Below are 22,253 nucleotides of genomic sequence, written 5' to 3' on the forward strand. Positions count from 1 at the left end.
CTGAAGAAGTGCGGCCCGTGCGCTGCTACCCCTTGGCATCACTGCGCAGTGCTGGGGAAAGGCACACAGGAAACCCTCAGTGGCAAACAGAACCCGGGGTTTTCACTTCACAAGATAACATCGGTTTTTCTCAGAGGCAGAAGAGACAGCAACAGGCAGCAGGCAGGCAAACCTGAGAACAAAGGGATGAACCTCAGCGTGAACCCGCTTCATGAGCACTTGAACGTGGAATCAAAGCACGGGGGAAATGCTGCAGAGCGAGGTCTGTGCCCAAAGTCAGCACAAATTAAACAGAAGGAAAATGCCAAGCCTGTACAATAGGTTGAGAGTTTGAGAACATGCTTTCCCTTCCTCATCTTTCACACTGTATCAGAGAATCCAATGTTTTCCTTGGGTAACGAGAGGCAAAGCTTCCTTCTCTTAAGTGTAGGCCACAGCCTGTCTCTTCATTTATCACTTTTTACTTGCCATAAAGGCAACTGGTACCTTTACCTCTCTCCTTCAGGTATCCACAGTAATTTGTTTTCTGATCAAGTTTAATTCTCCCTTGGAGAACTGCCTCTGTAGCCTTCACGTTTAGCTGCCACACTAATTGTCTGCGCTTACACAACACACTCTGCTAAGGCACTGACCGTGTATTCGTCACTTTGTATTAATTGTTAACTATTTAACTAATATTACTTCATCTGCCTGCATTAAAATAAAAACTGTGAGAAAGGAAAATTGTCATTATTGCTTAATACCAATAATAACTCATTCACACCTATTGTAAATTATTCTACCTGCAAGTCATTGTTTCCTGCCTTAGCACTGAGCAAGCTGCCTTTTACTACCCACTGAGACACGAGTCCTTGCACAGAAACAAACCCTTCCCATTTTCTGTTGGAGAAGTGGCCGCTCCCCAGGTGTGGGCTGCTTTGTTGGAGGAAGACATAAAGCTCTCTGCTAATTTAAAATACATGGCTCTGTGTGTGATTTTTATTATCCAACCACTTGTGGCGACTCGGGTGTTAGCACAGCTCCAGGAATGCCTCCTGTTTATCAGGTTGTGCAATCCGTCACTGTCAGCTGAAGGAGGTCTCAGCAGCAGCGTTTCTAATTTGATTTGAAAATATACATGGAAACCTGAGCCTGCTTTTAGCAAGAGTGATGGGGTTGGCCTAATGAACACAATCTCCCTTGTCGTTCTCAAGAACGGTGTGTCAACAACCAAAGTTTAGGTTCCCTCCACGGCTGTAGCAGCTTCTGTGGAGAAGCAGTAGCTTAACATCTATGTCACGTTCTTGGTTCTGCTTTACCAGTCAAAAGGCATTTCAGTGAGATTTTAACAGACCACCTCGGATTCCCTGGAATGCAAACAGGGAGGAAGCTTTTCCACGGATCCCATGAAGAGAAGTTTGCACCAAGCGTTTTTTTTTTTCACAGAAACTTCTTCCCCTGAGCCTTCACGCAGGTGTATGATACCAAATGATGCTATAAAAGTGTGTGTCTAGAGAGCCAGTTCTCAAACAGCTTGGGTGTTGTCGTTGCTTTTGGAGTAGAAATTGGCTACAGGAAAAGGAACATGCCACAGGAGCCGCATGGATTTCTGGCTGCAGCATCATCCACTTCAATACATAAATATTTACAGATTTTGACTTCTCACGGGAAAAAAACCAAACAAAACAACCCCACACCTTTGCTTTACTCTTTTATGGTGGAAAAGACATGGAAAATCTCTCACCACAACTCTACAAAAGTACAGTGACCTCAGTGGTATTTTGTTGCACCCCATTGTGAGAATGACAAAATATATTTTGCTATTCACCTGTATTTTTATTTCCTTTTCTCATTTTCCCTCTCTTACTTCTCTGACAGATTCTGTTTTGCATTTGGCAATTCAGGTGCCAAGTGCCAAGACACCCCTTGCATGTTTGATGTGGTCTGTTGTACTCCAGGAGAGCTTGCTAGTCACATCTTGAAATTGTGCTCTATAATAACAACAACTACCTGCCAAGGAATATTCAGTGTCAGGGGCTGTATTCTTCTTCAAGGGAAATCAAAGTTCATCTTGGTTTCCTTTGGGATTGATGACGTCAGGAGACTTCATTTTGGAGACAGCATAAAAAATACTATCCCACAAGAGCTTTTGGGTTGAAAAGGCCAGATTTCTCCCACCAAGAACTGTGAAAACCTTTGACAACAGAGAACATAAAAACACACACATGCCCATGCACATACTGTCACGTTGCTGATGAAAACCCCCCTCATTTCCATCGGGGTGGGAGAGAGGCTGTAGCTGTGCTGCTCCAATTCCACACAAGCCATAGGGAACGTTTGTGCTGCCTCTCCTGCTGGCTCTCACCCAGGAGGACGTGTACAGACACACACTTAACACGGGGAGGTTATGACACCAAAAACTCTGTGTGTGTGTGTGTATGTGTGTTGGGGAGGGGGGTGGCCCCTCTCTTAGATTCCCTCAATAACCCTCTATTTTGAAACCACTCCTGTGATTCTTGTTTCTTTCTGCGATCAATTCAATGTTGTTCTTGAGAAGCCGAAGGACTGCGAGGTATAAAGGCCACACCTACTGCTGAAACGTATCCTGTTTAAAGTACCTCAAAGCCGAATTAGGATCCTGTGTCTATTGCTTCCCAAGTTCACTAGTTTTGAAAATCTATGCAGAAAATGGAATTTCTCCCTAAAGTAACCCACTAACCTTCCAAAACACTGCAATGATGCTACTGCAAGGTGACATTCCTCAGAGCATTGCTGCAATACTGAAGCATTCACAAGGGAGGGACCGCACTGTTGCTCTTCAAGTAGATTTACACTGGCATAATCCAACCTAAAAAGCCTCTGAATAAAGATAAAATTGCCAACTGTGCCCAGCTGAAAAATGGAAAACACGTTTTTATCTTAGCTTAGAACTGTGGACATCATTGCCTGGCTGAATTCAGTGTCTGCAGTAATTCCACGTCCTGTTTATTAAATAAAAGAAAAAAAAAAATCCCTGATGACAGTTCCCCAGTGTGTTCCAGTCTTTTCTACATGGAAGGCCAGACAGAGACCTCTGGGTATTTAAAAAAGGTCGTCCTCAGCTTCAGCAGATATTGAGGTCAACTGCTCAGCTATTATTTATGTCCATTCCTCTCAAAGTAGTGAAATACCTGTCATCACCAGGCTGGATTTCAGCTCTGTAGAGGGCAATTATCAAAACCTAAACATCAATCTGTTAGAACTTAAACACATCTCCGTCCTGGTAGCAAACTGACACCACTTTTCTAATTCTCCTCCAAATGCCCCATTTTCAGAAAATTTAAACCTTATGCAAGTAAGATACAATTTTCAGTGTATTTTACCATACTCTGAGTCTATGCTGAAGGTATTGTACAGGGAAAAAAACCCCAAACAAACCAACACCACACCTTGCTTTTTCTCTTTTATGGTTGAAAAGACATGGAAAAGATCTCTCACCACAAGTCTGCAAGAGCACAGAAGTAGCACTACTCATATTTCATCACACACAAACAGTTTGAAACATGGGAAGTAAATGGAAAACAACATTTTTGAAGCTGGACTGGTGTCAAGAACTACCTTTCCAAACCATTTGCTGTATTTTTTAAACATGCCACATGAAAAAACAACAACTTCGAATCAATTACAAACACTCCTGCAGACTCATTAGCTCCTGTAGACCTAATTTTCCAGGGTGCCAACTGCTTTAAAGTCACTGTGCTCAGCACTTTTTAGGAAGACACAGAAAGAATCATTTGATCACAGAGTTCTTTCTAAGGCAGGAAGGGAGAATTCCTACTGTCTAACCTCCCTGGGCAAAGAAAAGGGAGGCTGAAAGGAAAAACCATGCCAGGGAAACCAAGCTGACATGCTGAGAACTTCCAAGGTATGCATTTCCTAAGTCATATCCATCTTTCCCTGTGCTGTTAGGTACTTGGATGCCCTTACGTATACTGGTTTGTACCTACAGAGATGCAAAGTAAATGTGAGAGATGTATTAAATGTGGAATTTTTCACTGTTTACTTCAAATTTACTCCTTAGGGAACAGCTGAACTAGCTCTACTGTTGCTATTAAAGGTAGTTGAGACAGAAGATGGCTCATCTGCTGGCTCTGTTATAAACTTGGGCTTTGAATTAAGACAAAATAAAATGAAAAAATATTTTCTCAGTGTGTTTCACTTGATTTCAAGAGAAATCACAATGATATTCAGTCAAGCTCTGGCTAAAAATAAAGACACTGGAGTTCCCAGTGCTGTGGACTACACAAAGGTTAAATGCCTTTTTAATCTCGGTGATACAAAATGAGTGGCACAGCCTCACTGAAAAGTCAACTTCTTGGAGACCAACTGAACTGTTTGCAAACCCAAACACAGTGTAAATTTCTGCAATACACTTTATCACAGTTTAGTTTGCCCTGAGGAGAAATTCGTATCTTTATCAGAGAAAGCCTGGCCTCAGGCAAATAGAAGCAGGCAAGTCAAATCCTGATCTCCTTACCCATTTCTCTGGATATCCCACTGCCTTCCCCGGACAGGACACCCTCAGCCAAAGCTTATGAATGTTACTGCATTACTTGTTTGTTTGGGGAAACGTGCCATGTTCCAAATCACTTCCACATCATCAATATTTTCAGCGCTACTCGCTGCTCTGCTGAGCTGTGCAGAGCAAAGCAATCCTTCCTGGCAGGGAATGGGGAAGGAAGCAGCATCACAACGCCTGAATTAAGAGAAATGTCTTCCAAAGGTGTCATGACAGTAGTTCAAGGGAAGGAGGACAGCGGAAAGGACTGAACAGAGGTTGACAGGACCTGAGCAGGAAGAATGGATCAATACAGATGGACTTGTCTCTTGTCAGAAATGTGTTAAAAGCTTTTCTCACGTTTCACAAAAGGATATATTACTATAATTCCTCTGCTTTCCGCACCTTTTCCCCCTGTATCCAAACAACATGCTTCAAACTTTGCTCCAAGTTATTCTCTGATGGGAGATATGTGACCACCACCTATGGTAACACAGGCATGACCAAGCTCCTGGAAAACAAGTAGCCCTGTGGTATGGTCCATATATTATTATTATTACTATATATATTATTTATTGGTAGTCATTAAATTAATTGCTGTATCTGTAAGCAACAAACACAAGCATTGTCTGTGTGGCTGACAGGGCCAGGAACAACACACTGCATGGTTCCCAAGGCATGGCAGCACCCAGTTGACAGAAAGGTGGCTATTTTTCAACACAACATCCCAAACCAGTAATTACTTAGGAGGTTAATACACCTAGAAGCCTTTCAGACTGCTGCTCGATGATGAGTGAGATGTCCCTGCTCATTTGCAGGGACAAGGCTCTGGAAACCACCTGTGCCCAGGGGGTGGATTGGTGGGAAGACCCGCGAAGGAACAAACGTCCCCCCGTCCCTGCTCTGAGCGCGCCGTCACCCAAAGACTTTGGTCAGGCTGCATTCTGTTCTGACTTTTTCTTTCACTGTCTCCCCACCCAACTTCACACAAATTCTTATAGAGGTTATGTACAGACTTGCACAAAATGGAGACTGACACTGGCTCTTGGAGGGTTTCCCAGAGCAAGTTTAAGAGAGATTATATAACACGTTACATCTGTGTTGGTTGGTTGGGTTTTTTTTTTATTATTTTTAATATAGATGTTATTATACTACTAGTCTATTCTTCCTAGCTTAACCCTCCAACCACCCTTTCAAACAGTTAATTATGTTTTGCAGAGATTAAAAACCTGAGGCTATTATATGAGTTTTGTTTCCAGCCCTCACATAAGACAGTGCAAGTGTGCTACAACTGGAGGGTCTCAGCAAGTCAAAACCACCATTATTTTCCTTTCAAACACACCACTATGAAGGTCATGAAGGGGGATCTTTAACTGATGTAACAGTGGAATTTTACAGCTAACACAGAACTTTACTTTTATATTCTGTTCTTTAATCAGAAATCTCTAAGTGATCTGCACAGCTTGGGCTCAGCTTCTGTGGTTGTGTCCCTCCTTCCCAAGACAATGCAATAGGATAAATCCAGTTTAAAATTATAGGGCACTTAAGGATATTGACTACTGCCAAAATATTCAGGTTAAGTCCAGTTCTAACAGAACTGACTGCAAGACATAAAGCCCACCTTTGTGCAAAGCCATCTCCAAGATGCTCTTCCTGTTATTGTTGCTGTGGGTTTTCCTTCTTCTCCATCTCATTGTTTTTCTTGTGGAGTTTAGAAATAAACAATGAGCAGACTTAGAAGAAAAGAGGAAACTGTCTACACATGCTTTCTACTCATCTCTCTTCCTCCCTGCTTTTTCTTAAGATTTTTGTTCTCCCAACATATCCTCTTCTCACTGAGAAAAGGGGAACAAGTCCCCTCTTCCCTCTTGATACCTCTACTAGGTAGTAAATTTTCGGAAAAATTCAAGAGGAGAAGAATCAATGTCTTATCTTTTTCTACTGAAGTAATCTCTGCCACTTTCTATACACCTCAAGTGTCTGAGAGTCAAGCTCCAGAAACACATCTGCTAATCCAGTGCTGATGGGGTTAATGAGATCAAAGCCAGATTTCACTCTGTGCTTAGCAGGGAGACACTTCCTACCACAGGGCCAGGGTCACTGCAGCCCTCCTCCAGCTCACCTAAATCAGCATCAAAATAACACAAATCAGCCCCTACTCTGATTAGAATCAGAATCCTCAGTTTCTGTCTCCTTCCAACTACATCAGCCCCCTCACCTCTCCACATTAAAATCCGTCAGCGATTAATTTCAGGGTAATTTTCCTAAATCACGTGTTTATTTTCAAGCACGCTCTCTATTCTATTCTCCTCTCTCAGCCTCCCCTCACCATCATTAATCAGTAAGGGCCTCACGTGCTCAAAGCAGGCGCTTCTTACCTTCTCACCCGGCAGACAAAGTGATCCCAAAATTCAGTTCCCCAACAGCCAAGTAGGTAAAGAACAGCTCTCCCAACATCTTCTCTTAAGTCTTCCCGGCAAGGGCAGGAAGGGGCCTAACAAAGCTGTATGCAGCCAATTGTGTTATCAGGGCACTTGGCACTACCAGCTGATCCTTGATTACTATTCATCCCTCGGGAAAATAAAACACCCTTTTGTAGTAAAAGTGTAACCGGTTACTATGATGCATTACACATTAACAAAAGCAGCTTTTTACCAAAATTACAGATGATGAAAGCCTGGAAGCGGAATCAGACCGAGGTAACCGGTTGTTTCTACACGTTTCAGATAGAAAGCTGACAGTTTAGCCAAGATATTTACAGCGCTAGGAAGAAAGTGGTGGCTGAGCTATGTCACATATTTGTACAAAAAAAGGGTGGAGAGCTCTGTAAAACAAATTTTAAACCTAACAATTTTCTGTTGCAGGGACCTTTCTGGTGCAGCATCCTATGGGTGCTACTGCCAGCACTGCAGTAACCTCAGTTTTCACGGGGTCTTGAACATTTTTAACAGGTCTCTCTGCCATTTTTGTGCTCTTCTTGAAGTTTTCAATATGCTTTCATATTTTCCTTTTAACCTAAGAGAGCTGCTTATTAAAGAGCACAGTTATCTGCAAGGCAGACTGCACACTAGGTAGAAGGGTAGAATTTGCAGGCTTGGTGGAATAATCCCTACTTAGGTGGTGAGGAAGCATTCCAGAATATTAAAGGATTTGTTTGTTTGCTAATCTACTTAAGCACCCATAGGCTTTAACACCCACAACTTGTGTGCTTTAGGGATCTTTCATGTCCGTGGCCACTCTCAGTGCAACAGCTCTGCATTAAAGCTGCAGGTTTAGAGCAGAGGCAGCGCAGCAAGCTGAGGATGGGACACTCACCTGCCACCCACCAAATCCTCCTCTCCATCCCTCACAGGCAGGGTTTGTTGCTGCAGTAGCACACACAAGTCACTCTGCTGCTTCTTGCACCCTGCACTCCTGCATCCAACCCAACCCACTCTGGGATAACGCAGCGACCCAAGCACCGCGAAACCCCCTCACACGTCCTGCAAAGAAGGCTGTGTGAACACATTTCACACCCTCAGTTTGGGGAAAACTCGCTGACAGAGAAGGGGGGTAGCTTTAAGCAGCATTAAGCAGGGCAGGCTCGATGTAAGCAGCTGCCCCTGTGTGAAATTTGAAGCTCTTGCCAGCGGCGTGGAGGAAAGACATGACCTCATTATTCCACAGCCCAGATAATCCGTTCCTGGATAAAGTGAGAGCTGACAAGTGTTTCACCTTGAAGGTTATCAAAGCCCTTTCCACACTTGGCTGATGCAGAGCCATTTTACCAAAGAGGGATGTGAAAACTCCTCTGTGTTGGTAAATGAGATAAAAAAATTGTGGGGTGTGTGGTTAAGAGCACGCTGCCATCCCACACACACACAGTGGTATGAGAGGAAGAGACCAATGGCATTTCCAGAACCATTTATGCAAACAGGATATATTTGCACAAGTTGATAAAATATTTTTCTCAATATTTTGAGAGTTGCTGCTCTCAATTCCTTTCATCTACCTCAAGGCACTTTCTCTAGATAAGTGCTTAGGGTCTCTCTTGACATCAGCTGCCCCTTCAGCACCTCCAGAAAGGTAGTTTAGCCCTCAGCTGGGATAAATCACTGTCTGGACCATTTTCTAGTATCTTTCCAGTGCTTGCCAAGAGTGATTCCACTCCCCTCATCTTTAAGTTGGATGAACCCAAGCTCTATTGCCATGGCTTTTACACAGGCACGTGCAGACAACGCACTAGCCTGAAATTTTGTTGGAAGGAATCACAGAATCATTTAGGCTGGAAACGAACCTCTAAGATCATCCAGTCCAACTGCTGGACCCACAATCTATTTGAGCACTGGCTCCACACTAGTTCAAGGGGAAGGAATGTCATCTGGTTGCCATTGCCTCCTCTTGCAACACCTGCGCTCTTGCTGGAGGCCTGCCATGCAAACACAGAGCGGGGCTCTCTCCCCCTCACCACAGAGAAAACACACATCTCCTTCTCCTATCAGGGCTCCCGAGCTGCTGGATTTAAGCCTGCAGGAAAGAATGGCACCATTTAAAATACTTAACGCACAACGTATAAAGCCCTGGTGAAAACGCGTGGCTACAGAGAAGATTAATGAATGAACCGGTAGCAGAAAGAGCAGACACAAACCCCAAGATTAGGAGTAGGTTTCAGCTGAAATATGTGTCTTCCAGATGTTAGCCTGCCATGCAAAACATGCCCAAGTACAACTGCAATCCTGCAAGCCTCTTGCACCTACTCCCTCGGGAAAGCTCCTTATCAAACTGCACACATTAGATCACCTGCGGTGTTTTCTTTCATGCCAAAGCAAATAAAAAAAGGCATCAGCAAGAGTAAAAGACTTTGGGGTTCACAGGAGACAAAAATTATTCCAATTCACGACAACTACATCATTAAATACAAAAGGGTCACAATGTAAAACCAATTTGCCAAAAGTAGCTGTGCTCCTACAGCAAGCCACTTCCCGTGGCCCTGACTGCATCAGCAGGAGTCATCTCAAAACTCAGAAGAGTGAGGACCACATCTAGTTTTATCCCAACTTTGGGATCACAGGAAGCAAGGCAAGTTCTTTATGCCTGCTTTTCACTAATTCTTCCAGGGGCCTTTGCCTCTCCACAGCCCATCAGCAGAGTTTGAGGTCTCCTTCACCAGGAAACGTCAGCCCCAGCCTTCCCACAGCACTAGTGGACGGATGCTCAGTTACAGGAGCATTGTGTTTGGCACATGCCCCGTTTCCGAAAGGGAATCACCACCCTCTGACATTTAAAATGAGTAAAGAAGCTAAAAGGAAGAGAGCCAGCACACACAAACCACACAAAAAAATTCTACTTTAAGGACATAATGTTTGAAAGGGCTGACAAGTCTAAATTCAATGATTTTGAATAACCACCACTGAAAACGATCTTTATTCTGTCCCTGATGTTTTTTTCCCTCGCACCTGAGCTGAGTAAACTGTTTGTTCTGCTCTCATTCAGAGACTGCAGAAAAACTATCCACAATAAACTTCATTCTTTTTCCAGGATTAAGAATTGTATACCGTATGTGCAGTGAAAATCTGTTTTATGCATTAAGGAGAACACAGGACTGATTTTTAAATTTTTTTTTTTTTTTAAGGGAAGACATTTTTGCATTTTGATCATAAATATTCTCCTGGTCATTTCTGGCAAACCTGTCAAAAAACATTTGATGCCATTTTGCAAGACGCTGTCATTGGAGGAAAAGGGTAGGTTCTGTGTTTAAACAAAATGTGCCTGAAACATTGGAAAGCTGGATTTAAAGGTAACAATTCTGCAACTCAGGCAGGATTTGGGCCAAAAACCGGCTGCAAAAGAAAATAGCAGGCAGCAAAAAGACTCTGTTTCTAAAGAACGTAAAGAAGTCTAGGAAGTAAGTCTCAGTTAAAAAGAGGATGGGAGAAAGATAGATGTTCTTCTCAGACGCCTTCTCTTCTGTTCACTGAGCCCTGATCACTTTATTAAAATAACATCTCATAGAAACACCCAAACAACAACAGGGATTAACCCAGCAGCAGAGAGAGATCCCCTCTCTCTTTGATTCACTCTGCAGCACAGAGGTGTTCGGGCTTACACGGCCTCACACTGCAAGAGGTTTGACTCAGAGCCAAGGCACGATGTGTTCAGTGAAACACGCTGTGAAAAGTTCAGCTCTGAGCTAAAACCCACTTGTTCAAATGACAGGCCAACAGGAGATGCCTCTGGAGTGCTCTGTCCTACAGTGCCCTCATCAGTAAGTTCCAATGAGAGGCTCAGGGTGAAAAAGCTCTCGCCAAACTGGATTATGAAAGGACTACAGTGATGGTGTGTTTTGACCAAAAATGAATTTTTGGTTATTTTTGTGGAATTCTGATGAGTGGGTTTCAAGTTGCTTAGTCCATGATAACAGCTTCCTGTCATTAGGAATGAGATGGGGAATCACCGTACCTTTCTTTAAATCTCAATTTATCAGTGGCCTGGGAGGGACTGAGATCCTGAGAGGCGCCAGACTGGCAAAGTTTTCCGAACAGAACTTTTGGGAGCAACAGACACCCAGGGACTTCAAAACTTTGTCACCGCCTGTTTTTTTTTTTTTAAAGAATACCTTACTCAAAAAAAAAAAAAAAAAATCAAATTCCACAAACTCAAGGATAAAAAGGTGATCTTCCTGCATCCAAAATCACTTCAGGCAGGCAGGTGTCATTTCGACCATAAATGTGGCACCATGAGGGTGAGAGGATAAATATTTGCAGGGATGGGTTTTTTCTCCCAAGGCACAAACAACAGATGTGGGCCAGCATTCCGTCCTAAACGTCCTAAAATTCAGTGTGCAAAATTCCCTCTGATGGCAGCAGGAGTCCAGAAATGGAAAGGGCAGCCAGCTCCCACCCGCCTCCCTTGCAGCTTCTCAGTTCACATTCACGCCTTGGTGCATGTTCCCAATAAATCTGAGCGCTTCCCAAGGAATGGTCATCTCGTTTTGCTCCTCATATAGAGCATCACAGAGTGTTATTTTTAGGCTACAAAATTACAAACAGAATTCACTATTGGCAGCTAAAAACTGCAGTCTCTCTTTCCTCCCTTCAGGAACAGACACTGGAGTAAAGTGCCAGGGGATAAAGGTATGGCATTGAATTTTTGGAAACATCAGAAATGTAATGGTTGTGATAAATGGTTCACATCCTGAACTCCAAGCTGGAGCACAGAGAATTTAGAAAAGAAGACTAAAGTAGCTTCATTTGCAGTCTTGATCTCCAAGGCAAACTTTTCCACTTTATAATTTTCTTAACTCCCTCTGCCTTTGGACTATTAAAGAGACTAACAATGAAAAAAAAGAAAAAAACCTGCACATAGATCAGCTGAACTAAGTAAATGGCCTGCTTTTCCTCATCCCTTAATCCTTGTCAGTGTTAGTAAAATTAAATGCTAATTACAGAAACAGTAGGTTAGCACAAAAGTAATAGAAAAGTGGTCATGTAAAAATATCAGATTTCTGCTTAAAAGCCACAGATTGTGTATGGTGTGGAACTAAGTAAGGAGGGGAAAAGCCAAAATCAAGGTGAAGAAATTACTCTTTACATTTCATACTGATAAGTAAATATAGTAGAAATATCTCTGGATATACAAATTCCTCATAAAATGATATAAATTTCTAAACAATTACTACTCTCTCAGGTTTACATATAGAATGGCTGCAGGAAAGAAAAGTCTTCAGAACCATCAATGAACAAATCCAAAAAATAACCTTACCTAAAGCCCAAAATGTCATATCTCGTTTACTTCAACAAATAAAAGGAGGACTTGAATAAAATTCTGACCTGTAAATTCTTCTACTTACCTGCAAAATACCAGGAAAATACAGAGTTACCCACTGAATTTTAGGTTCTTGTCTCCTTTTTTTTAATTATTATTATTTTTTTTAAGGTTTGGATTGGTTTTGGTTTACCTTTCCCTCTACTTTTTATGCCTGGAATGGAAAAGCTCAGTCTTTCTGTTGTGGGGAAAAAAAAAAGGATATTAGTTTGCTCAACTGCATTTCATCCCAAGTGCAAGAGCAGAGAGCCCACAAGGACCTGTCACCATTTCAACAGACAAAGATATAATTCAAAAAGATTTTATCCATCCCCCGAGTATTTTGTGGTCATTTATAACAGTTTTTTGCACGGAGGTTTTCTTATTCATTAATTAGGATTCATTAAAGTGGCCAGCTTTAAATTTAACCAATCAACATGCCTATTTATTTTGATGGAAACAAACATCAGCAACAAAAATCTTTCATTGTGGGCTCAGGTTAGTCAAGGGATGGACAGTTTTTAAGGTGCCTTCTTGCCAGTAGGTCTGAACAGGAGTTGGTTAAGACCAAAGATAAATGTTTGGCTGTAATCAATCAGGATACTTCAGCTTTATCTCGGAAAGCCTGTTTGGCAGCTTTGCTGGAGATCATAAATCAAAAGATTCACAATAATTTTCAGCATTTTTTATAGAGAGGCCACTCCCCGGGTCTCTGCCTCACTGGGATGGTCCCTGGGACTAAACTGTGGCTGAGGCAGCAACAAATGAAGACAGTAATGGCACTTGTTGGTTCTCTCTTTAGGGCCCAGAAGCCACCAAAATTTCAGAATTTGATAATTTTTTTAAAAAAATGGATATACACTGAGATAAACTAACTTAAATCAGCAATCTTACTACCCGTAAAACGCAGTTTATACCGCTGAAATGGTAAAATATAAAGTTTAGGACAATATCCATTACACTCAAAACTTCCACGTGGACATTTATTACAGTAATTCTGCGTTTAATTAACTTTGGATACTCCACTCCCTCTCAATACAAAATTCTTTGGCTTCTGACAGCTTTACAAAGGAAATTTGCTATTCGCCCTGTGAACAGGGTGTGTATTACATTTGCCTTTCAAAGTGTGTGCAGTCCACTCTGCTGCTGATAATCTGCATAGAACTGGATTAACGAGTCGGGAATCCTCGGGGTCACGACACTCAGCGCGCACCGAAAGTGCCGTCCCGTGATGGATTGGGCATGGATGTCCTCCTGGAGAGCCAGAAGGGCTGCTTCTCTACAGACTGCTGTTATCTGCAAAGAAACAATAAAGAAAACACAACCACAGAGGGTTATTATTATAATTATTATAAAATATATTACTCGAAAGGAAGAAAGCAAACACAAAATCATCAACACACTCCAAATGCCAGGTACTCACAAGCAGAGCTTTTCCAACTTTTTTTTTTTTTTTTGTTAATTTATTTAATAAATGAGGTTGCGGGCGATTAGGACATCCAAGAAACAGGATATAGCTCGAAACTCAAACCGCAGTAACATTACATTTCATATAACAGCATGTTGCAAATTAACTCGCTAATCGTATTGCCTTGTGCTAAACTCCCCACAACACCTGATAAATTCAAACCCCAACCACCAGCCACACGTTTTTCGGTCCCCAAAGTGCAAGAGCAGATATTCCCAGGCTCCCTGGGCACTTCTCTTTCTCAGCTTTGCACTGGGAAAGAAGTAAAAACAATTAATTCCAAAAGGAAGGCTCGAAGGAGACGGGTGTGTGGAAAGGGAGGAGGGTTAAGGTCTCATACCCTGCAATGTGTTTTTAAGCTCTCTGGACTTCAGACAGCGGAAACAGACTGATGCCAGTGTCACTCCAAAGACACATTACTGTGGTGAAAGGAGCTTGTGGAATGAAAAGAGATATTGTGATTTCCAGTGCAACAGGGAAAACAGTGATTGATATTGACTGCTGCCTTATATCTGTAAATGAAAGAGCCAGCTGAAACACATTTGTCCGGCTATTCAGCATATTTTCTCTGTTTGTTCACTTACTGAAAGGAGTTCCCCGCTTATGCTCTGCTAATGGTTGCCAAAGCCCTTTAGTAGCTTTTTAGGGGATTTAGCAGCATGTTTAGGAAGCTTTCACAAGAAAACATGCATGGATTTAGATGGCTTTGTCAAGTTACAACAATATTACTATTAGTTCTGTGCTGTTCTAATGAGCAGCGAAGCTAAACACTGCTGTTACGCATTTTAATGCTTTTCAGGGCTTCAGAGACAGCCTAACATGGAAGAGTAGCACCGAGATTTAGTGCACCAGCTTCTCGTGGAGATAAGGAATACATCATCCGGATAGTTAACGGAGGGACCTTGGTCTTTCGGTGCAGGCTTTTCCCCAAGCAGACAAGGTGACTGTGTCCCCATCTCTAACACGAATGTTAAGCTACTTGAAGAAAAAAACCCAACCCTTCCTACAAAATGAAGAGACCTTTATTAAAAAAACCCCACACCAAATGCAGTACAGCAGGTTTTGACCAGCCTGTTCTTCTCTCTGAGACCATCAGCCATCCACAGCATCAAAACAATGCGGTCGGGTGTCACTGACAAGAAGATCTCTTGCAAGGAGCTGCTGTGTCTTACTGAAGGAGAAGCTGAAGGAAACACTGCCAAGTTGGCAGATCCAAAAACACCACTGTCAGTCTTATTTCTTCCCATTTCATTTGTACACTGAAACACCCAGGAGGAAGTTGCCCGTAAGATCACAGTTCTGATGATGCTCTCATATTTTCTCTATGCTCTGACAACACTGTTGGCAACTGTGATGATAATTAACCTCCAAAGGATTTTTTTTTGGTTTTAATTTTATTCTCAAAGACCGAACCATAAGTTCTGTGATAACTGAAAACCACTAAATGTGAGGAAGCAGCAGAAAACTGATTATTTTTGGCTTCTCAAAAGCATTTCAGCTGTTTTTAAAGGGACAACGAAAGAATTTTAAAGCATTAATTACTGTTCTCTCTTTTCCTGGCTGCGCTCAGAATTTTTGTGGACTAAATCTTTTATATGTGGTTGAGCAATAAACAGCAGGCATTATGGTACAGTGTTGAAAATTTGGGCCCTCGTGTCTGGTCACAGAATCACATGGTGTTGTTTCCATTCCTTGGCTAACTCAGAGGATCAGGTTTCTGAGGTAAGAGATTCAACAAGGCAAGTTTGATTATTTTTCTTTGCACAAGTATGCAAACTTTAAAAAAAAAAAACAACCCTCCTCACAAGCATTCTTGCTAGCTGGTAAAGCTAAATCACTCGTGGAAAGCAAACACAAGTAGTGGTGTAGCCACAGTGACATGAGAGTGAATTCATCTGGTGAAATCTGCCATATTATTGGCCTAAGGTCACTGGTTTTTCATGGATATTTCTTGTCACAGTCACATTAGGGCATTTCTTACCAGGTGGAGCAACTGAAGGGTTTTTAAATGTTATTTCTATAGATCGGGTCAAGTGAGGCAAAGAGGGAAGGCAGCAGAAAGGGCTGACTGATAGCAAAGGAAGAAGACCTGCAGCTTTGCAGCAAGGTATGGATCATTCCCAGGCCTAGCACCACTCCAAATCCAGAGGTTACATCCAGATCATCAGTTTTAAAGCCTTGCAACAGGCCTACCCCCATTGAGTTTGTCCAATGACTTTCTTAAATCATTTCTCCTTTTGGCCTCCACAACATCATCCTGTATTAAATGTCACTGTCTAATCACGCCTTGTACAAAAAAGCACTTTTGTTTGTATTAAACCTCATAATTTCAGCAAGTGCCTCATAATCCCTGTGTTATGAGAATGGTGACTCATCCGTTCTTCCCTGTTTAGTTGCCCTATACTATCAACGATTTTACAGAGTTTTACCTCATGCCCTCAGTCAAATCTTTGCAAGCTGAAGAGTCCTCAGTGATCTATCTGGTCCTTGCTGCTGCACAACTTACCCATCCTTCCTCCCATCCACGTTTAGGGATTTAGGTTGAACAGCCTCTGCCTGCCTCTGTAAATGAATGCTGAGAGCCAGCATTACCTATCTGCAAGGTAATTCTTAATGAATTTCAAACGCAAATACAAGAGATCACCATTTTTACCTTTTCAGACACACAAGGAAAAAAAGAAAAGACAAATAAAAGCACAGTCTTTTGGATCTCTGTGTGTTGTGAGGAATAGGAGTAATGTCCTAGTCCTGTTCCAAAGGCAAAACTGCAGCCCGCTGTATGGAAGGACAAAATAGGTATTATGACTGTATCTGAGTACAGAGTGGCTTTCAGCACCCACTACTAAGGTAGAAATGAAGACATTAAGTGATTGTCAGAAACAACAGTGATTAAACAGCACCAGACCAGGCACCAGGTAATTAAGCTGTAACTACACTGTGGGTGCTACTGCAGCAATGAAGAGCCCGCCAGGCAGGGTTGAGCGCTACTGAAATCAGTGAGTACCACAATATCCCCTAATTTGATCATTATTATAATTATAAATGAAAGATTAACAAATAGAATTCGCATTTTCAATGAACTGAGAGCAAATTACTGACCTACGCATTCATCTGCTGTCTGCAGACATCTGCTAGCGTGGGAATAATTTTGAATTCATGTAGGAAAAACAGTATATTATTTTTTTAAAGGACTGATTTTATCATCCGTAGTGTGATGCTTTGAGATCAGAAAATAAACAACTAATTTCGAATCCTGCTTCAAAGTCAAAAAGACAACAGTACCAAGCTATCCTGGGAGGGAAACAGAATTAAAATTTGCTGCCTGAACACACACACACACACACACACACAGAGATTGGCAAGAAGCGAAGCCACACAGAAGCTCACAGCCACAGTGCAGACAGACCATGATGAGTCCCCAGAAGATATGGATTTACACCTAGTCGTTCCCTTCTTCCCCATTTCACTCCCAGCAACAATAACATGCCCGGCGCCGGTTTCTGTTCCCTGAACAAACAGCATTCAGCATAACCCATCTTTCTCCCGAAACCAATGGTTACATTGGCTGATTCAGCCCGGCCGATTCTCCCCCATTCTGGCATTAAGCACCAACTCTTTCCAGTGGACTGAAAGTCCTTTTCAGCTCCTTTGTATTTAAAGTGCTCTAAATAGCTCTAAAGAATCTTTAAAAAAAAAAAAAAAAAGGGGGGGGGGGGGAGGAAAAAAAAGAGAAACGAGCTTCTGTGTTAAAGCCTTAGGTATTTTCAAGAAAGTGGTTTTGTTAGCGCCGAGTGTGCTGGGAACACCTGTGAATGTGGGGTTTAATTGGGCTGCAGCTGGTGTCGATTGTGTGCCCCGTAACTGGCAGCCACTGCCTGGCTGTACATTGTGTTTCATTTTCCTTTTTCCTTCCTTTTTAACTTGCTCCTCCACCCCGCCAGTTAAAGTTGTAAGGGATTGTGTGTGTAAGAGGGATTAGGAGCCTGGAAACAGAATAGTACCCTGGGGGTTGTGAATAGCGCAAATTGGGGCGCTTCCTGGATGAAAACTACCTGCGAGGCTGAGCACCCATGCGGTGCCCGCCTGCCAGGCAGCCTCAAAGGGAGGCTGGGGAGAGGTTTGGGAAGTTTGCTTTCCCGCTCAGCTAAGGAGAGATAAAAGCTTCATACATGGGAGTTTTAAAAGGACATGAATAACTCCTGGGTCAGGACATCTGTTTCCCACTCAGGCGAATTCCTACCCGTGTCAGGCACCTCCTACCCCCGCGTCAGGAGCCGCTCTGTGAGAGCGACAGACACACAAAACCAGGGAAGTTGGAAAGCTTTCAGGACCCAGGGCCATCACCTGATTGAGGGAAAAGGTGGGCATGGATGCCTTTCCGAAGTGAGAAAACAAACCAGGAGAGGATGCTCAGCAAGCAGAGAGTAGCTGGGAAAGGTTGCTGGCTGTATTCTAAAATTGACGTAAGAAATTCAATGCAACTCCAGCAGCGCACAACTTCCCACAAGGGATTTGCAGGAGGCACAGCGCAGTGCTGGGCAGAGATGTAAATACCTCGAGGTCTGTGCCACCCCCAGCAGGTCACTCCTGCTCAGAGTGTGGGACCCCACGGCCCCTCTTTCCCCCTTCTCCTTTGTGCAAGGCACCACCCGCTGCCGGCTGCGGCTCCCACCCCGCTCTTGTGCTGGCTCCGGCCTAAGCTGGCCCTTTCATTAACTGATTCAATGCACCAGACCATCAGAAAACTAATCCAGAAAATAAAAATACGAGCCTTAGCTTGCTGCTGGGGTATTGAGGTGGGCTCACAGGGGGATTTGACAAGCACCAGTCGGCATGGGAGGAGTGGAGAGCACAGCCTCTTCCTCCAGGGAATGGAGAGATGCTGAGGAGGCCTGCCCTGGATAACGCCTTTGTACAACGCGCTGCATTTAAAGATAAAAGTGCTATCTTAACATGTCAAAAATATAAGTTTTTTTCTCTACAATGGCTAAATACAGAGCGTTAACTGCTGGGAGGAGGGGTTTTTGAGGTATCTCAAAAAAGCTTAAGTTTAATACTTCTCTCGTGTTTCACCTTTGCTGTTGCATATATAAACCCACGAAAGACAAGATAACACGGCTTTTTTCTCTTCACTGCTCTTTTCACTTCTCTGCCCAGAGAAATTCTTACAGATAACTACAAATCTTGTTCTGTACACAACAAAAAGTTTCCAATACTATGATCACCCTGTGGTAAATTTTGGTCTAATCTCTGAAAGACAAAGAATAGCCCCTGTATGTGGATCTCTTCATTCCGGTCAATTCTACGTTCTGTAGATTTAAATAGGATGGATTCTAGAATCATTAAATGGTTTGGGTTGGAAGGGACCTTAAAGACAACCCAGTTCCAACCCCCTTGCCATGGGCAGGGACACCTTCCACTAGACCAGGTTGCTCCAGGCCCCATCCAACCTGGCCATGAACACTTACAGGGATGAGGCATCCACAGCTTCTCTGGGCAAAATTATATAATCATACATTTGGGCATTTTGCTAATGGAAAATAATCTGTGATTATTTATATCATAATCTATGATTATTATATAAAATGTTAAGGTATATTAGCATAATGCTTTTCACACAGTATCCACTCACTCCTCAGATTCATGTACTGAACCTTCCACGGGAGCTTTGGAGTGAATTTGCTTAGTTGGGACTGTTGCTCCATAAAGTTTTCCCAGGTAAACAGTGCAAGGCCCTCACAGGCCACACAAGTGCCTCAGTGAGCCAGAGGGTTTTTGATCTCTAAGCAGCTATGTTTTGAAATGTTATTGGTTTTCCTCAAGCTAAGGCACTTACATCTATATGGCTCTGTATTTATGAACACTAGCTCGGAACAGATGAGTTCGTATTGCAGCCACCCTCTGCAATAAGAGCCTAGAATTAGATATTAGTCTTTATAAAAGCAGAGACTTCCTTCTGCCTTGTTCATTAAAGAGACATTCAATATGAGCAGACATCGGATCATCTACTTTAAAACTGAGGAAGCAGCATCTTGGCAATTTTCAAATGAAAAGGACATGTATTAATTTTTTTTTTAGCAACCTGGTCTTGTGAAAGGTGTTCCTGCTCATGGCTGGGGGTTGGAACTAGATGATCTTTCAGGTCCCTTCCAACCCAAATCATTCTGTGATTCTATGATTAATGCGTATCCCAACGTCTCTGAGCAAACAACCTCTGCCATTCCTGATTTCTTTAATGTTAAGGACATGTAATTGAACAACACCAGCTCCTTTAATGAAGTCTTTAAGTGATCTTAGTTCAGAACAGTCCACCCCAAATCTTCACTATTTAACGCACCATTTGCTTATTTGTGTACTTTTGTGGCCTGACATGCATGTGGGTGTCCACAGCTTACCTGAGGTGCTGCACGGGGACTTAAAGCTGTTGTGCCACCCGAACACATCTGATTTGACCAGGATGGTGATTCCCACTCAGCCCTTTCCATGGCAGCCACAGCAAAGGCCAAATTCTCCTTCTGCTCCCTCCTCCTTTCAGCTAGGAGGTCCAGGCTTCAGATTCACCTGGTCTACCTGCTGTGGTCATCCAGTGCCACAAAGCCTGGGGCTGAGCCAGACATCTGGCTCTTGTGGGACAACGGCATCATGGCAACAATTAATGAGAAAGAGTAACAGCAAAATGCTGCATTTAATTGCTCTCACAGTACCAAAACCTGAGCACGGGTTGTGCCTGGGCAGCAGATGGTATCCCATGTATCAGTAGCTCTTATTATTCTATAAAGCTTAAACACGCCCAGAGAAGGGAAAGATGAGGTATGTAGCCAAAATTAAGTGTATGTATCATAACTACAGCACATGATGACAGCTAAAGAGAATAAAGCAGAGCTTTCAGTGGTACATGCTCAGTGTCATCACACATACCTCTGCTCATCCCGACATGTTCTAACAGAGCGAGGCTTCGACTCCATCTGCAAGCTTTCTTTTTTCTCCTTTCCACTCTCTTAAAAAATATTACTAGATGTGGTATCCTTCCAAGCAATATATAAAACATGTAAATTCCAATTTAACTTTTGCAACTACAAGCCCAAAAAGCAGCTATTTTCCGAGACGCTCTCTGTCGATATGGCTCCCATCACTTTGGCAGAGACATGGCATAGCTACACCTTTCACAAAGGAATTCCGTAACAAAACGAGTTTTTACATGCTGGGACTAAATATTTTTAAACAGCACTCTCTGCCAACTCCAAGTTTCAGCTATATTTGTGTGACTGAAAAAAAAAAAAAACCCACCCTAAAAAAAAAAAAAAATCACACACATGTTTCTGTACAGGATTAAGCTGCATTTCTGGTTAACCTCAGAATTATTTCATTTTTATATAAACATTTAATGAGAAAGTTTAACTTCTTCCCTTCAATGAGGAAAAGGAAGCCAAGCCACTAGAAAAACAGAGTCTTTCTATGTGTGTGTGTGTGTGTGTGTGCACGCACTCATTTTAATTAAAAGTAATTAAGAGAATACTGTGTTCTCACTCAGTCTGCAGAGGACCTGTGCACAGAGCCAGTGGTATTTTGCCCAGCGCCGCCAGCAAGACAGATCGAATTATGCAACTAAAAATTTAAAACTAGAAGACTGGGAGGACATCGTTAGCTGCAGCTGACATGAGGTTGTCTCTAGAAAAAAACAAAACACCCTACAAAACAGATTTGGCAGCTTCTGAGACCTATCAGGGTGCAGGTGTTAAGCAGTTGTTGCCTTTGCCTGCTTGCTGTTCAGATTTCCAGTCAGACAGATAGGAGGTTGAGTGATATTCCAACATATTCTGTATTTCTTTTGCACTGGAAAATAATTCATGCCTTTCCTTTCTCAAGTTTAACCTGGGAGAGCAGCAAAGGCCTCAGACTCCTATCAAAACAAAGCAAATAAAAGCGATTCTGCAAAAGGAATTGGGAGAAGTGCCCTCCCTTCCCTAAAAATATTTTTTTTTTGCTCAATAGAGCACAGCCAGTCTAGAACTGTCTTTCATCTCCTTTCAGTTCCAGCAGCATTTCTATTACATTATATCACCATTTAAAGGTAGCTAAACTTCTGAATCCACCCAGCAAAAAAAAGGAAAGCAAAAAATCCTTTTTTCATGGGTTTATTCAAACTCTCCCTTTCATCCTGTCTTTGGAGCTACGGCAAATATTGTCCTGATTTGGATCTTACATAGCAGGTTAATAGCAACTGTATTTGTAGTTATCTACATGTGAGCTATCATAATACAATACAGGAAAAGCAAACTCAGTTAAAAATAATGGCAAACCTTCTGGAAACTTGGTGTTTCTATCAGTTCGGATAGAAAACACACAAATCCTACAACATACTTTCTGGGTCTCTGTATGGCTACTTACACATGAATACACATCCTGAGCTGAGGCAGGAGGTGAGAAAAGACATTTGGAGAGAAAGGACATAAGGCCTTTAGACTGCAAGATGAGTAATGTCCTTAA

The 22,253-nt window shown here is 42.5% G+C and overlaps 1 protein-coding gene across 3 annotated transcripts in view; it reads right to left on the bottom strand.

Moving 5' to 3' along the window:
• SPATA5 (spermatogenesis associated 5) overlaps positions 1-22,253 on the bottom strand; it is a 413,699-nt gene that overhangs the window by 237,213 nt on the left and 154,233 nt on the right. For 2 of the 3 annotated variants that reach the window (XR_007629554.1, XR_007629553.1), the window contains exon 16: positions 6,895-13,594. Coding sequence is in view for 1 of the 3 variants with exons in the window: in XM_050320693.1 (XP_050176650.1) it covers positions 13,418-13,594 (177 nt within the window). In the remaining 2 variants the exon portion in view is untranslated. Of the gene's footprint in view, positions 1-6,894; positions 13,595-22,253 lie in introns of those variants that run through there. The other variant, XM_050320693.1, reaches the window with a different exon arrangement.

This window comes from Myiozetetes cayanensis, unplaced genomic scaffold (genome assembly GCF_022539395.1).
Source record: "Myiozetetes cayanensis isolate MyiCay16 unplaced genomic scaffold, myiCay2020 scf24, whole genome shotgun sequence".
Taxonomy (NCBI): domain Eukaryota; kingdom Metazoa; phylum Chordata; class Aves; order Passeriformes; family Tyrannidae; genus Myiozetetes; species Myiozetetes cayanensis.